This window comes from Bombina bombina, chromosome 2 (assembly GCF_027579735.1).
Source record: "Bombina bombina isolate aBomBom1 chromosome 2, aBomBom1.pri, whole genome shotgun sequence".
NCBI classification, from domain to species: Eukaryota; Metazoa; Chordata; class Amphibia; order Anura; family Bombinatoridae; genus Bombina; species Bombina bombina.
The window spans coordinates 895,387,411-895,404,243 of NC_069500.1; the positions used below are offsets into that span (position 1 = coordinate 895,387,411).

The 16,833-nt window shown below is 37.8% G+C and overlaps 1 protein-coding gene across 1 annotated transcript in view; it reads left to right on the plus strand.

Annotated features, from left to right (window-relative positions):
- CENPC (centromere protein C) overlaps positions 1-16,833 on the plus strand; it is a 375,071-nt gene that overhangs the window by 234,068 nt on the left and 124,170 nt on the right. The window contains exons 13-14 of the mRNA XM_053703270.1: positions 5,418-5,810; positions 6,530-7,493. Coding sequence (XP_053559245.1) covers positions 5,418-5,810; positions 6,530-7,493 — 1,357 coding nt within the window. The remainder of the gene's footprint in view (positions 1-5,417; positions 5,811-6,529; positions 7,494-16,833) is intronic.

The window sequence follows — 16,833 nt, forward strand, 5'->3', positions numbered from 1 at the left end:
AGAATTCAGGCACTTATTGTGACTTTAGGAAACTAGGGGTTAATACTTTTTGGAAGTATCCTTGACTTGTTATTGTTTTTGTACTATTTATTTATTAATGTGCAGGTTGAATTTTATGTGACTATGCTTAGATAGAGGTACTTTGTTCCTCTGATAATTCTAATAGCTGATACTGCACAGAGCACTTTTACACTATCTAGACAGACTCCTTGCATATACATCAGAGTCCTAGAGGTTCTGACAGTATGTAAAGCTTTTTTATTAAGAGCTTTCATAAGAATGGCACATCTGTTTTTATTATTCTAGAGGTACTGACAAGACATACGAGTATAGGGAAGAAGCGCTTAAGTTTTTTTTTTCCTTTTTAACGAGTGTTGCTGACAGTGTGAGACGCGCAGTTAACTTTAGTTGTGCGCTCTTTCTGTGGGCTATGATTGCTCCCGCCCTCTTCTTCCCTCAGTATAAGCGGATAAGCGCCATTTCCTTCAGTACGAAGCGATGTTCTGAGCAGGGCATGTGACACGCCCTGCTTTTGTTTCTCCGTTGCAATGGAGCTATGTGTCCATAGATGCGTATATGTGTCATGCTACGGAGCTGTGTTTTTTGTTAGCTACTGTGTGCTGAGTGACACGGTCCTAATATAATTTGGCGACAGTCAGAAGGCATAGATTTTACAAATGTCGTTTAATCTCTAATATTTTTAATTATTACCAAGCCTTGTATAGTGCTTGCTCATGAAGTTTTGTCTACTAATGTTAGTGGTAATATTCTTTTAATTATAGGTTTGTTTTCTTTCAAACCTATGTTTGGGGGCATTTTTTCCATACATCAATATATGTTTCTCCTGATGTGTCTCATACTCTCCCCTCTGTTATATAAATATTAAATAGCAGTATGGGGGTGCCTCAGGATTATTATAGACTGTTATGCCCTGTAGCATTTTTTACTTGTCATAATTGTGCTGCATGACTATTAGGTGAGCTCATGTCTCTTATGATGATATTGTTTTTGTCTATGCAGCAGTTTTTCTCCTTTTATGTCCCAAGCCTTAATGGCATTACATGAAGTGCCCTGCTGTTCCTCTCAATCGCCAGGAGGAGTGTTTTGCATACAGAATTTGAGCCCAGGTATCCTCTACGGTATCTGCGGCTTGGTCTGTCTTTCCTTTTCTCAGGGAAAGTGAAAGAGGACATTTATAATTCACAATTTGAGTGTTTCTGTTCCACGTTTGGCTACACAGAGGTCCCTCTCCTAGGCTGGCGAGGAGAATTAGGTAGTTTCTGAGGGTGAAATCTCAGACCTGGGCAGTGTTATTCCTTCATCTGAGGTTGAAGTTGTATACTTCAGTGTAATAGACACATGATTACACATAGTCATAACCCTCAAAGACAATATCGCAGTTAAAATTTGCACTGTGCAGTCGCCTTCGTGAAAAAAACATTTGCAAATTTTCATGAAACTTCTGCAAATTGTAGAGGTCTATGGTGAGCATTATTGTGTGCAATATGAAAGCCATACATTACACGGTGTGGCGGCCATTTTGTTTCGTATGCGCTGTTTTTAAAAACTACAAAAATCTTCTTCTCAGAAACCACTTATGAGACAGATGTGAAATTTGGTTTATAGAGTTATCTTATGACCAATATTCAGATTTGTTCAAGAGAAGTCAATTGGTCGTGTGGTTTGGTAGCCATTTTGAATTGTTCAAAATTGCTTAATGATATTTTTAAATTAATAATAAAACAAAAGCCGTTTGACAAAAATGCTTTATTTTTTGCCATTTTATTGACATCTATGGTGAGGACTATTGTGCATAATATGGAGGCTGTATATCTTATGATCGGGCAGCCATCTTGGTTTACACGAAAATATTGAAAGTCTATTTTCTCTGCAACCGCTTACGTAAAAACTGTGAAATTTGCAGTATTATCTTATATGGTGACCTAGATTAACAATTGCTCATTAGGAGAGAATCAGTCACATGATGCGGCAGCAATATTGGTTTTATGTTTATCGTAATTATTTGTAATTCAATACTGCCTCGTTTGAGTCAATTGCTCACAAAACACAAATTATGTATGCTAAACTCTTGAAATCAGGTATGCTGGTACAGCCTATTGCAGTGCTGCACCTCATGCAACATTGAACTCATAGGTCATATGGTTAGGCAGCCATTTTGTTTTTGTGACAAATTTCGAGAAATGCTTAAAAATCATCAGCTCTGTAACTGCTTATGTTACAACTTTGATGCTTGCTGTGCTCAGTGCTGCTATGAGCTAGATTTGCCATTGCTCAACAGAAGTGCCTTGGTCATATGATGTGGCAGCCATCTTGCATTTTGCGAAAATCTTCGAACATCTTATTCTCTTAAACTGCTTAGTGCAATGAAGCTCAATTTTGCAGATATGCTCCTTGCAAGGTCCTCTACCAGGTTTGTTCAAACTGCAATTTTTCAAAATTCAACCAGGCTGCCGTGAGACATTAACATTTTTTATCAATTTTAATTGCGTAAATTTGCAATTTATGCATTAGTTTTACAATATTTAACTATATTACAGTGTAGTAGACAAAAGATTACACATAGCCAAGACTCTCAAAGACAATATTGCAGTCAAAATTCACACTGCACAGTCGCCTTCGTGAAATAAAACATTTTAACATTTTCATGAAACTTCTACAAATTGTAGAGGTCTATAGTGAGCATTAGTATATGGATTTTAAAAGCCATACATGGCATAGCTTGGCAGGCAATTTTGTTTCGTGTTTTTAAAAACTACAAAAATCTTCTTCTCCGAAACCGCTTATAGGACAGACTTGAAATTTTGTCGTTCAGATTTGTTCAAGAGAAGTTGATAGGTCATGGGGTTTGGCAGACATTTTTAAATTGTTTAAAATGTTTAACAATATTTTTTAATTAATAGTAAAACAAAAAACATTTTACAAAAATGCTTTATTTTTACCATGTTTATTGAGATATATGGTGAGAACTATTGTGCATAATATGGAGGCTGTATATCATATGATCTGGCAGCCATTTTGTTTCATGCGAAAATTTTGAAAATCTATTTTCTCTGCAAACGTTTATGTTAGAACTGTGAAACTTTATAACCTTATATTGTGATCTAGAGTCACAGTTGTTCATATTATAGGAATTGGTCACAAGCTATCACAGTCATATTGGTTTACGCGAAAATATTGAAAATGTGTTTTCTTTGCAACCGCATATGTTAAAGCTGTGAAATTTGCTTTATAGCTATATATTGTGACTTAGCAGCTTGTATGCCATTGCAAAGGCGATGCACTTGGCCACCTTTATTGCTGCTTGCAGCTATATTATTATTTGTTATTGCTTGTACTGTTAATATTATTCCGCCGTTTTTTTCAAATGCTTATAATAACCACAGCATAACTCAAAAACTCATGAAACTTGGCACAATGCTAGAGATCTATGCTGTGCATAATCCTGTGCAACATAAATATCATAGGTCATGTGATCAGGCAGCCATATTGTATTTTGCGACCAATTTGACAAACGCTTGAAAATCTTCTCCGGAACTGCTTATGTTACAGTTGGGAAACTTGCTGTGTGTACTGCTGTGCTGACCTAGAATAAAGTTTGTTCAAGAGACGAGATTTATACACATGATCTAGCTGCCATTTTGAAAAGTGCGAAAATATTTAAACATCTTCTCTGAAAACGCAATTTTGCACATGTGCTCTTTGCAAGGTCATCTACCAAGATTGTTTTCCATAATCAACATAGCTGCTATGAGCCATTCGCCTTTTTATAGTTGTTTAATTGCGTAAATTTGCACTTTATGCATTATGTTTACACTATTTAACTATATTACAGTGTAGGAGACACATGATTACACCTAGCCATGACCCCTAAAGCCAATATTGCAGACAAAATTTGCACTGTGCATTCGCCTTTGTGAAATAAAACATTTGTAAATTTTCATGAAACTTCTGCAAATTGTAGAGGTCTATAGTGAGCATTAGTATGTACAATCTGAAAGCCATACATTGCATAGCTTGGCAGCCATTTTGTTTAGTTTGCGCTGTTTTTAAAAACTACAAAAATCTTCTTCTTCTCTGAAACCGCTTATGGGACAGGCTTGAAATTTTGTTTATAGAGTTATCTTATGACTAACATTCAGATTTGTGCAAGAGAAGTTGATGTGTCTTGTGGTTTGGCAGCCAATTTGAATTGTTCAAAAATGCTTAACAATATTTTTTAATTAATAATAAAACAAAAACCGCTTTACAAAAATGTTTTATTTTTGCTATGTTTATTTACATCTATGGTGAGCACTATTGTGCATAATATGGAGGCTGTATAGCGTATGATCTGGCAGCAATTTTGTTTTACATGACAATTTCGGAAATCTATTTTCTCTGCAACCACTTATGTTAGAACTGTGAAACTTGCTGTATAACCTTATATTGTAACCTAGAGTCACAGTTGTTCATGTTGAAGGAATTGGTCACAAGCTGTGGCAGCCATATTGGTTTACGCAAAAATGTCGAAAATGTGTTTTCTTTGCAGCCGCTTATGTTAAAGCTATGAAATTTGCTGTATAACCATATATTGTGACCTAGAGTTAGATCTGTTTGTGTTGAAACTATTAGTCATATGTTGTGGCAGCCATCTTGAAAAACGCAAAAAATTCGAAAATGTTTTTTTTTTTTTTTCAACTGCTTATGTTATAAATGTAAAAACTTTCTTTATATTGTGACTTAGCTGCTTGTATGCCATTGCAAAGGCGATGCGCTTGGCCACCTCTATTGCTGCGTGCAGCTATATTTATAATTTGTAGTTTACTAACTAATTTACTTCTGATGTATTAACCCCTAATGCCGGGGTTCCAATGTAAACTCTTGCTGGAAAAATGACATTACGTGATCGTCAATGCGATAACGGGCTTTCAAGGCCGGGATTATATCACGGGGGGCTGGCTACAGTGCTAGGCATGCCCCCCAGTCAGTTTACATTTTCTCAAAGGAGAGGCATCAGGATGCCATATAAGGTAGGAGTAGCTATTCCATGCCATCCTAGCGGTGCTAAAGCCCAGTGCTCTTAGGGTGGCATGAAACGTCCTAATGCCGTCTAGGGGTTCAAATGGCTTAGAAAAGGAAACTAAAATCAAAATAATCAAACTCTATTTCCACTTGATATTTAGAATGGGTTTTAGTGGGGGCTCACAATAGAATGTTTACATAGCTCTTTAACCTGAGTGCATTATACTCTATGCCATCCTCAACAAGGTAAATCATCCAATTTTGTCAATGAGATGAGGTCCTAAAAATAATTGTAGTTATTCTAAAATTATGTTTTAAAGTGAGGAACTTCATGCAGATTAAGGTGTTTACAATACTGGCTATATTTTTTTTTATTATTTGTATGTATTTTTTAGGGCATAAGAAAGAAGCAAGGTCCAAACATGTGTCAAAAATGAAAAAAGGAAAGACTAAGAACCTAAAAACTGCCTCAGAACTTCAAGCTTCTCAGGCAACTAATATTACAGAGACAATCAAAAACACTACTTTGTCTGATGATCCAGATCCTCCAGTCAATACAGATTCCAGTGCCATAACAAAAGCAACTCTTTCAGAGCTTCCAGATTCCCAGGCCATTAAAGATAATGTTACTGAAAGAAAATTGCCTGCTAACAAGCAAACAAAAATAAACAAACACAAAGATAAGAGTGCAGTGACTAAACAAAGGCAAAGACGTGCAATTGTATCTGAAAATTCTAGCACAGAGGAAACACCCGCTCTTACTATCATGAAACAAATTACCTTATCAGGTAAGTAAACATTTGTTTTTAGTTTGGTGTGCATCTTACTCTTGTAAAGGATTTTTTTAAATATACTTGAAACCATCCCTTAAAAAGTCTGTAATAGATTTGCTTGTTATAATTTGTAGTTTACTAACTAATTTACTTATGATGTATTAACCCCTAATGCCACGGTTCCAATGTAAACACTTGCTGGAAAAATAACATTACGTGATCTTCAATGCGATCATGTGCTTTCAAGGCCGGGATTGGATCATGAGGAGCTGTCTACAATGCTAGGCATGCCCCCAGTCAGTTTCCATTTTCTCAAAGGAGAGGCATCAGGATGCCATATAAGGTAGAAGTAGCTGTTCCATGCCATCATAGTGGTGCTTAAACCCAGTGCTCTTAGGGTGGCATGAAACGTCTTAATGCCGTCTAGGGGTTCAAATGGCTTAGAAAAGGAAGCTAAAAACAAATAATCAAACTCTTTTTCCACTTGATATTTCGAATGGGTTTTAGTGGGGGCTCACAATAGAATGTTTACATAGCTCTTTAACCTGAGTGCATTATACTCTGCTATCCTCAACAAGGTAAATCATCCAATTTTGTCAATGAGAAGAGGTCCTAAAAATAATTGTAGTTATTCTAAAATTAGGTTTTAAAGTGAGGAACTTCATGCAGATTAAGGTGTTTACAATACTAGCTATATTTTTTTTATTTTTTTATTATTTGTATGTAATTTTTAGGGCATAAGAAAGAAGAAAGGTCCAAACATGTGTCAAAAATGAAAAAAGAAAAGACTAAGAACCTAAAAAATACAACTTCCTCAGAACTTCAAGCTTCTCAGGCAACTAATATTACAGAGACAATCAAAAACACTACTTGGTCTGATGATCCAGATCCTCCAGTCAATACAGATTCCAGTGCCATAACAAAAGCAACTCTTTCAGACCTTCCAGATTCCAAGGCCATTAAAGATAATGATACTGAAAGAAAGTTGCCTGCTAACAAGCAAACTAAAATAAACAAACACAAAGATAAGAGCGCAGTGACCAAACAAAGGCAAAGACGTGCAATTGTATCTGATGATTTCAATGAAGAGGAAACACCCACAACTGCTACCACTGTCCAGGTATTCGCTCCGGAAATCCAGACAAGGAAGCGAAAGGTTCCAGAAGAAGCAGATTCCCAAAACAGTGAAATGCCTCCAGTTCCGAAGATAGCAAAATCCATTCTTAAAAGAAGAAGTGAGAATTTAGAAAAACCTTTGCATACAGAGAAAACAAATCTAAATAGCACAGAGGAAAGTGAAGCAGACAGAAGTGCAGATGATTTTTGCAAACTGCCAAAAAAACGTATATCCCGTATCTCTACACTGAGATCATCACTTAAACCAAACAACTGTGGAGAAAATGTTCCTAAATTTAGGGGATCGTTGGCTTCATTTGGTGCTGCTTATCACATAACTCCTCATGCAGAGAAAACGTCACCTGAGAAACTTATTGAGAATGACTCTCCATTTCAGACAAATTGTGATATTGCTTTAAAACCCCCTATTCAGTCACCCCAAAAGAATGTTCAATCAGAAAGTCCTACCAGAACTGAGAATATGGAAGTTGAGGTTTCAAGCTCTGAAAACAGCACTGAACAGCCTGCATTAAGTTTCAAAAATCAAGAAACACCAACAAAAAATGGAATCATAAATTCATCGTAAGTACTTAGTTCTTACTAACCTGATACAGTTGTTTTTTTGTATTGGTTTAAAATTAATTATATATATTTTTTGACCCTTTGTCTATTTTTGTTTTTGTTAAAGTTGGTGTGGTATATTAAAATTACTAAAATTTTAGGGTTTGTTTTGAAACATTTTAGGATGTGACTTAAAGGGGCAGAAAACTCCTTGTAATTGCACAACATTTCTGTTGTGTTGCTGTAGAAAACATGTCAGCCAAGTCTAAACTTTTTTAAAACAAATTAACATTCATTTTTCTGCAATTATTTTTCAGTAGCCAAACTCCACCCACTATTTAAAGACAAATGGTAGTGTAATAGCGCTTCTAGGTGTTTTACTGCTGTAAAGTATTACATTAGGGCTCCTGTCAGGAATTCGAAAATCACAGTTTAATAGCAATATTAATAATGGCCTAGATTTAGAGTTCTGCATTAGGGTTAAAAGGCAGCGTTAAGGGGTCCTAACACTGCTTTTTAACGCCCGCTGGTATTTAGAGTCAGGCAGGAAAGGGTCTACCGCTCACTTTCTTTCCGCGACTCGAGGCTACCGCAGATCCCCTTATGTCAATTGCGTATCCTATCTTTTCTATGGGATTTGCCTAACGCCTGTATTACGAGTCTTGGAAGAAGTGAGCGGTAGAACCTCTACCGACAAGACTCCAACTGCAAAAAAAAGTCAGTAGTTAAGAGTTTTATGGGCTAATGCCGGAACATAAAGCTCTTAACTACTGTGCTATAAAGTACACTTAACACCCATAAACTACCTATGAACCCCTAAACCGAGGCCCCCCCACATCGCAAACCCTATAATAAACTTTTTTAACCCCCTAATCTTCCGACCGGACATCGCCGCCACCTACATTATCCCTATGAACCCCTAATCTGCTGCCCCCAACATCGCTGACACCTATATTATATTTATTACCCCCTAATCTGCCCCCCCAACGTCGCCGCCACCTACCTACACTTATTAACCCCTAATTTGCCGACCGGACATCGCCGCCACTATAATAAATGTATTAACCCTTAAACCGCCGCACTCCCGCCTCGCAAACACTATAATACATTTTATTAACCCCTAATCGGCCCTCCCTAACATCGCCGCCACCTACCTACAATTATTAACCCCTAAGTCTAACCCTAACACCCCCCTAACTTAAATATAATTTAAATTAAACAAACTAAATTTACTATCATTAAATAAATTAATCCTATTTAAAACTAAATACTTACCTATAAAATAAACCCTAATATAGCTACAATATAACTAATAGTTACATTGTAGCTATTTTAGGATTTATATTTTTTTTACAGGCAACTTTGTATTTATTTTAACTAGGTACAATAGTTATTAAATAGTTAATAACTATTTAATAGCTACCTAGTTAAATAATTACAAAATTACCTGTAAAATAAATCCTAACCTAAGTTACAAATACACCTAACACTACACTATCAATAAATTAATTAAATGAATTACCTACAATTATCTAAACTAAAATACAATTAAATAAACTAAACTATAGTACAAAAAAACAAACACTAAATTACAAAAAATAAAAAAAAATTACAAGAAGTTTAAACTAATTACACCTAATCTAAGCCCCCTAATAAAATAAAAGCCCCCCAAAATAATAAAATGCCCAACCCTATCCTAAATTACAAAGTAATCAGCTCTTTTAGCAGCCCTTAAAAGGGCTTTTTGCGGGGCATTGCCCCAAAGTAATCAGCTCTTTTACCTGTAAATAAAAATACAATCCCCCCCAACATTACAACCCACCACCCACATACCCCTACTCTAAAACCCACCCAATCCATCCTTAAAAAACCTAACACTTCCCCCCCTGAAGATCACCCTACCTGGAGCAGTGTTCACCCAGCCGGGCACCGATGGGCCAGAAGTGGACATCCGGAGCGGCAGAAGTCTTCATCCGATCGGGGCAGTAGAGGTCCTCCAAGCGGCAGATGTCTTCATCCAAGCGGCATCTTCAATCTTCAATCAACCGGAGCGGAGCCATCTTGAATCCATCCGATGCGGAGCCATCCTCTTCGTACGATGTCCTAAGTCTGAATGAAGGTTCCTTTAAATGACGTCATCCAAGATGGCATCCCTCGAATTCCGATTGGCTGATAGGATTCTATCAGCCAATCGGAATTAAGGTAGGAAAAATCTGATTGGCTGATGTAATCAGCCAATCAGATTGAAGTTCAATCCAATTGGCTGATCCAATCAGCCAATCGGATTGACTTCACATTCTATTGGCTGTTGGGGGGGGGGGGATTGTATTTTTATTTACAGGTAAAAGAGCTGATTACTTTGGGGCAATGCCCTGCAAAAAGCCCTTTTAAGGGCTGGTAAAAGAGCTGATTACTTTGTAATTTAGGATAGGGTAGGGCATTTTATTATTTTGGGGGGCTTTTTTATTTTATTAGGGGGCTTAGATTAGGTGTAATTAGTTTAAACTTCTTGTAATTTTTTTTATTTTTTGTAATTTAGTGGGGGTTTTTTTGTACTATAGTTTAGTTTATTTAATTGTATTTTAGTTTAGATAATTGTAGGTAATTTATTTAATTAATTTATTGATAGTGTATTGTTAGGTGTATTTGTAACTTAGGTTAGGATTTATTTTACAGGTAATTTTGTAATTATTTTAACTAGGTAGCTATTAAATAGTTAACTATTTAATAACTATTGTACCTAGTTAATATAAATACAAAGTTGCCTGTAAAATAAATATAAATCCTAAAATAGCTACAATGTAACTATTAGTTATATTGTAGCTATATTAGGGTTTATTTTATAGGTAAGTATTTAGTTTTAAATAGGATTAATTTATTTAATGATAGTAAATTTAGTTTGTTTAATTTAAATAATATTTAAGTTAGCGGGGTGTTAGGGTTAGACTTGGGTTTAGGGGTTAATAACTTTATTATAGTAGCTGCGATGTTGGGGGCGGCAGATTAGGGGTTAATAATTGTAGTTAGGTGGCGGCGATGTTAGGGAGGGCAGATTAGGGGTCAATAAAATTTATAATAATGTTTGCATGGCGGGAGTGTGGCGGTTTAACAGTTAATACATTTATTATAGTGGCGGCGATGTCCGGTCGGCAGACTAGGGGTTAATAAGTGTAGGTAGGTGGCGGCGACGTTGTGGGGGGGGCAGATTAGGGGGTAATAAATATAATATAGGTGTCGGCGCTGTTATTTAGGGGCAGCAGATTAGGGGTTCATAGCTATAATGTAGGTTGCGGCGGTGTCCGGAGCGGCAGATTAGGGGTTAATAATATAATGCAGGTGGCGAGGATGTCGGGGCGGCAGATTAGGGGTTAATAAGTGTGAGTTTAGGGGTGTTTAGACTTGGGGTTCATGTTAGGGTGTTAGGTGTAGACTTAGAGAATGTTTCCCCATAGGAAACAATGGGGCTGCGTTAGGAGCTGAACGCTGCTTTTTTGCAGGTTTTAGTTTTTTTTCAGCCAACTCAGCCCCATTGTTTGTTTCCTATGGGGATATCGTGCACGAGCACGTTTTTCCAGCTTACCGCTACCGTAAGCAACGCTGGTATTGAGAGTTGAAGTGGAGCTAAATTATGCTCAACGCTCCCTTTTCTGAGGCTAACGCAGCCATTCAGACAACTCGTAATACCAGCGTTGTCTTAAGGGTGCGCTGGAAAAAAAAAGCCTTGTTAGCACAGCGGGTCTTTACAGACAAAACTCTAAATCTAGGCGAATGTTAGTAGAACGTGTATAGAGACTTTTTACTCTTATTGGTCACAAACAATGACTGATAAGTGCTCGTTCATTGTGGTTAGATCACATTAGTCTCCGAAAATAAGTTAGATTTGTCAATACACAGTACCTTAGTTGTTCGTTAGTTTCACAAGTTGTATGACTTTCCCGTTATTCTTTTGGTGTGTTTTTAAAGGTACAAAATCTAGGTTAATTATCTGATATAGTTAATAGTAATACAGCACACAAGCTCTTAAAATAGAGATAACCTAGCAATCTCAGATGCAGAGTAATCATAAATGTGTATATGAAAGCGCCTGTTGTGGCTTAAAGGGACAGGGAACCCCAAAATGTTATATGATCAAATTTGCTTCATTCTCTTATCTTTTGCTGAAGGAGCATCATTGCCCTAGTGACAACTAGCTGAACACATCTACTTAGCGAATCACAAGTGTAGGATATGTGCATATTTTTTTCCAACATGGGATACCAAGAGAACGAAGCACATTTGAAAATAGAAGTGAATTTAAAGGGACATTTAAAAGATAGATAATGCCTTTACTACCCATTCACCAGCTTTGCACGACCAACATGGTTATGTTAACATACTTTATAACCTTTCAACCTCTAAACTTCTGTCTGTTTCTATGTCCCTAAAGACAGCCCCATGATCACATGCTTTTGTATTTGCTTTTCACAACAGGGGAAGCTAGTTCATGTGAGCCATATAGATAACATTGTGCTGACTCCCGTGGATTCTAACAACAAACCACTAATTTGCTTAAATGCAAGTCAATAGATAATACATTTAAAGTCATGTGATCATTGGGCCATCAGAAGATGCTTAGAAACAAGGTAATCACAGAGGTAAATAGTGTATTAATATAACCATGTTTTCTGTGCAAAACTGGGGCATGAGTAATAAGGGGACTATCTATCTTTTTAAACAATAACATTTTTTGAGTTGACTGTCCCTTTGAGCGTCTTAAAATAAAATGCTCTATCTGAATTATGCAAGTTTAATTTTGACTTTCCTTTTCCTTTAAGTGTGATTTAAATATACATATAGTACATACAATACTAATACAAGGAAAATATGTATAAGAATGAATACTAAGTTATTAAATTATATAATAATATAAACCATAAATATATATGAAAGAGTTTGACCAAATATCTGGGGGCCAAAAAAAAAAGGAAATGTATGTGTGTTTGTGTGTTTTTTATTTCTTTTATATAGCTGAGGTCCACGATTCATTACTCATGGGAATTACTTTTCTCTACCACTAGGAGGAGGCAAAGATTCTCAAACCTTAAGAGCTCTATAAAACCCCTCCCATCTCACACATAACTCTGTCTTTACTTTGCCTTCGCTAAATGTGGTTGAAGAATGAAGATGAAAAGGCGGGTTTTCAGTCTATTTTGAGGCCCTGTTCCCCTCAGAGTACAGTGCTTGTCAGAGGGATGTATTTGGGGTATGGTTTAACCCCTTGAGTGCTAATGACGACTCTGAGCCGTCACAGAGTTTCCCACTCTGGTGACGTCACGCGCAATGACGTGATGACGTCACCACGCAACTTTATTTAACATTAACAATGTTAAATATAAGAGCAGGGGGCATGCTGCTTAGAAGCCTATATCTCAGGCATCTAAGCAGCTACAGTCCCCCAAGACCTACCGTTGGAAAGGTAATCGCCTAACCTTTTAAGTTTTGGGGATCTGAAATAAATTAAAAAAAAAGTTAAAAAAAATAATATTTTTAACAATATAAAATTAAAAAACCCTTTAAAAAACCTTAGCACCCAGGTGGGGAAGTGCTTAGCACTCAAAGGGTTAAGATCCGATGGTTTCACCTCATGGGAAATTCTTTATAAGCCCTCTGTAATCGGTCGCTGGGACGTCTTTATAGACCTACATTATACTCCTATTTCTTTCCTAAGATATGGTGAGTCCACAGAATCATCTATTACTAGTGGGAATATCACCTCTGGCCAGCAGGAGAAGGCAAAGAGCACCACAGCAAAGCTGCTATATATGTCCCTTCCCTTACCCATAACCCCCAGTCATTCTCTTTGCCTCTGTTCATGGAGGATGTGAAGTTTTTGGTGTCTGAAGAAAATTGAGCTTCAATCAAGATTTTATTATTTTGAATGCCAGGGTAGGTTTACTCTGACTTTGTCTCAAGACTCGGTGTAGCCGTACTCCAAGTTAGTCTCTTCAGTAGGGCAGTGGTGGCTTTAAAGCAGTTAGGAACTTGTAATGTGGACTATCATTGTGTTTTCCTAACAAGTTGCTGCCCCTGTATAAAAAACCAGAGTAGGTTCACTCTGAATTTTCTTTTTTCCACAGGTCTCTGTGAGGAGTGGCTTCCTCTCATGCCGGGTGAGCTGTCTTCCAGCCAGACAGCTAGAGGTGCTGGTAAGTTCCTTTTTGTCTTCTGGGGCTAGGAGGCTGGCACTGAAGGGGTTAAAGCTCTATGCACGTAATGTGGGACACAAATCAGTTATAAAGGATGTTTAATGGCAGGAAGCAGGCACTGATTTTGTGACTAAACTGAGACAGGGATTATTATTATTATTTCTTAATAGAATTTTTAAAAGTATTTCCCCTTTTTCATCTATAATGGGCTGTATGTTGAGCTAAGTGTGCTTGAGACATTATTACTTTCTCTCTGTGTTTGAGCGGTTTACTCCACTTATGCATATCTGTGTCAGTGTCCTAGTGTTTCAAACTGATGGCAGTTAGAGTTTCCTGCACAAAACTATACACTTTGTGATGAGACACACATTGTAAGTGTATTCGCCATTTCTTTTCTCCAACATAGGTGTGTCCGGTCCACGGCGTCATTCTTACTTGTGGGATATTCTCTTCCCCAACAGGAAATGGCAAAGAGCCCAGCAAAGCTGGTCACATGATCCCTCCTAGGCTCCGCCTACCCCAGTCATTCTCTTTGCCGTTGCACCGGCAACATCTCCACGGAGATGGTTAAGAGTTTTTTGGTGTTTAAATGTAGTTTTTATCCTTCAATCAAGTGTTTGTTATTTTAAAATAGTGCTGGTATGTACTATTTACTCTGAAACAGAAAAGAGAAGAAGATTTCTGTTTGTAAGAGGAAGATGATTTTAGCAAACGTTACTAAAATCGATTGCTGTTTCCACACAGGACTGTTGAGATGAAGTAACTTCAGTTGGGGGAAACAGTTGGCAGACTTTTCTGCTTGAGGTATGACTGGCCACATTTCTAACAAGACTATGTAATGCTGGAAGGCTGTCATTTCCCCTATGGGGACCGGTAAGCCATTTTCTTAGATTAAGTAAAAGAATAAAGGGCTTTATAAGGGCTTAAAAAACTGGTAGACATTTTTCTGGGCTAAAACGATTACTTTGCTAAGCATATTTGGCAGATTATAACTCTTAATAGTTATTATAATCTTGGGGATTGTTGTAAAAAAACGGCAGGCACTGTATTGGACACCTTTTTCAGATGGGGGCCTTTTCTAGTCATAGGCAGAGCCTCATTTTCGCGCCACTAATGCGCAGTTGTTTTTGGAGAGTAAGGCATGCAGATGCATGTGTGAGGAGCTAAGAACCACTGAAAAAGCTTATAGAAGGCGTCATTTGGTATCGTATTCCCCTCTGGGCTTGGTTGGGTCTCAGCAAAGCAGATACCTGGGACTGTATAGGGGTTAAATGTAAAAACGGCTCCGGTTCCGTTATTTTAAGGGTTAAAGCTTTCAAATTTGGTGTGCAATACTTTTAAGGCTTTAAGACACTGTGGTGAAATTTTGGTGAATTTTGAACAATTCCTTCATACTTTTTCACATATTCAGTAATAAAGTGTGTTCAGTTTAAAATTTAAAGTGACAGTAACGGTTTTTTTTTAAAACGTTTTTTGTGCTTTGTTGACAAGTTTAAGCCTGTTTAACATGTCTGAACCATCAGATAAGCGTTGTTTTATATGTATGAAAGCCAAGGTTTCTCCCCATTTAAATATATGTGATGATTGTGCCATAGTGTCCAAACAAAGTAGGGACAATGATGCCACAGATAATGATATTGCCCAAGATGATTCCTCAAATGAGGGGAGTAAGCATGATACTGCATCATCCCCTTCTGTGTCTACACCAGTTTTGCCCACACAAGAGGCCCCTAGTACATCTAGTGCGCCAATACTTATTACCATGCAACAATTAACGGCTGTAATGGATAATTCTATTGCAAACATTTTATCCAAAATGCCTACTTATCAGAGAAAGCGCGATTGCTCTGTTTTAAACACTGAAGAGCAAGAGGACGCTGATGATAACTGTTCTGACATACCCTCACACCAATCTGAAGGGGCCAGGAGGGAGGTTTTGTCTGAGGGAGAAATTTCAGATTCAGGAAAAATTTCTCAACAAGCTGAACCTGATGTTGTAACTTTTAAATTTAAATTAGAACATCTCCGCGCACTGCTTAAGGAGGTATTATCTACTCTGGATGATTGTGACAATTTGGTCATTCCAGAGAAATTATGTAAGATGGACAAGTTCCTAGAGGTTCCGGTGCCCCCCGATGCTTTTCCTATACCCAAGCGGGTGGCGGACATAGTAAATAAGGAGTGGGAAAGGCCCGGCATACCTTTTGTGCCTCCCCCTATATTTAAGAAATTATTTCCTATAGTCGACCCCAGAAAGGACTTATGGCAGACAGTCCCCAAGGTCGAGGGGGCGGTTTCTACTCTAAACAAACGCACTACTATTCCTATAGAAGATAGTTGTGCTTTCAAAGATCCTATGGATAAAAAATTAGAGGGTTTGCTTAAAAAGATGTTTGTTCAGCAAGGTTACCTTCTACAACCAATTTCATGCATTGTTCCTGTCACTACGGCAGCGTGTTTCTGGTTCGAAGAACTAGAAAAGTCGCTCAATAAAGAATCTTCGTATGAGGAGGTTATGGACAGAGTTCAAGCACTTAAATTGGCTAACTTTTATTTTAGATGCCGCTTTGCAATTAGCTAGATTAGCGGCGAAAAATTCAGGGTTTGCTATCGTGGCGCGCAGAGCGCTTTGGCTAAAGTCTTGGTCAGCGGATGTGTCTTCCAAGACAAAATTGCTTAACATCCCTTTCAAGGGTAAAACACTGTTTGGTCCTGATTTGAAAGAGATTATTTCAGACATCACCGGGGGAAAGGGCCACGCCCTTCCTCAGGATAGGTCTTTTAAGGCTAAAAATAAGCCTAATTTTCGTCCCTTTCGCAGAAACGGACCAGCCTCTAATTCTACATCCTCTAAGCAAGAGGGTAATACTTCTCAACCCAAACCAGCCTGGAGACCGATGCAAGGCTGGAACAAGGGTAAGCAGGCCAAGAAGCCTGCCACTGCTACCAAAACAGCATGAAGGGATGGCCCCCGATCCGGGACCGGATCTGGTGGGGGGCAGACTTTCTCTCTTTGCTCAGGCTTGGGCAAGAGATGTTCAGGATCCTTGGGCACTAGAAATAGTTTCTCAGGGTTATCTCCTGGAATTCAAGGAACTACCCCCAAGGGGAAGGTTCCACAGGTCTCAATTATCTTCAAACCAAATAAAAAGACAGGCATTCTTACATTGTGTAGA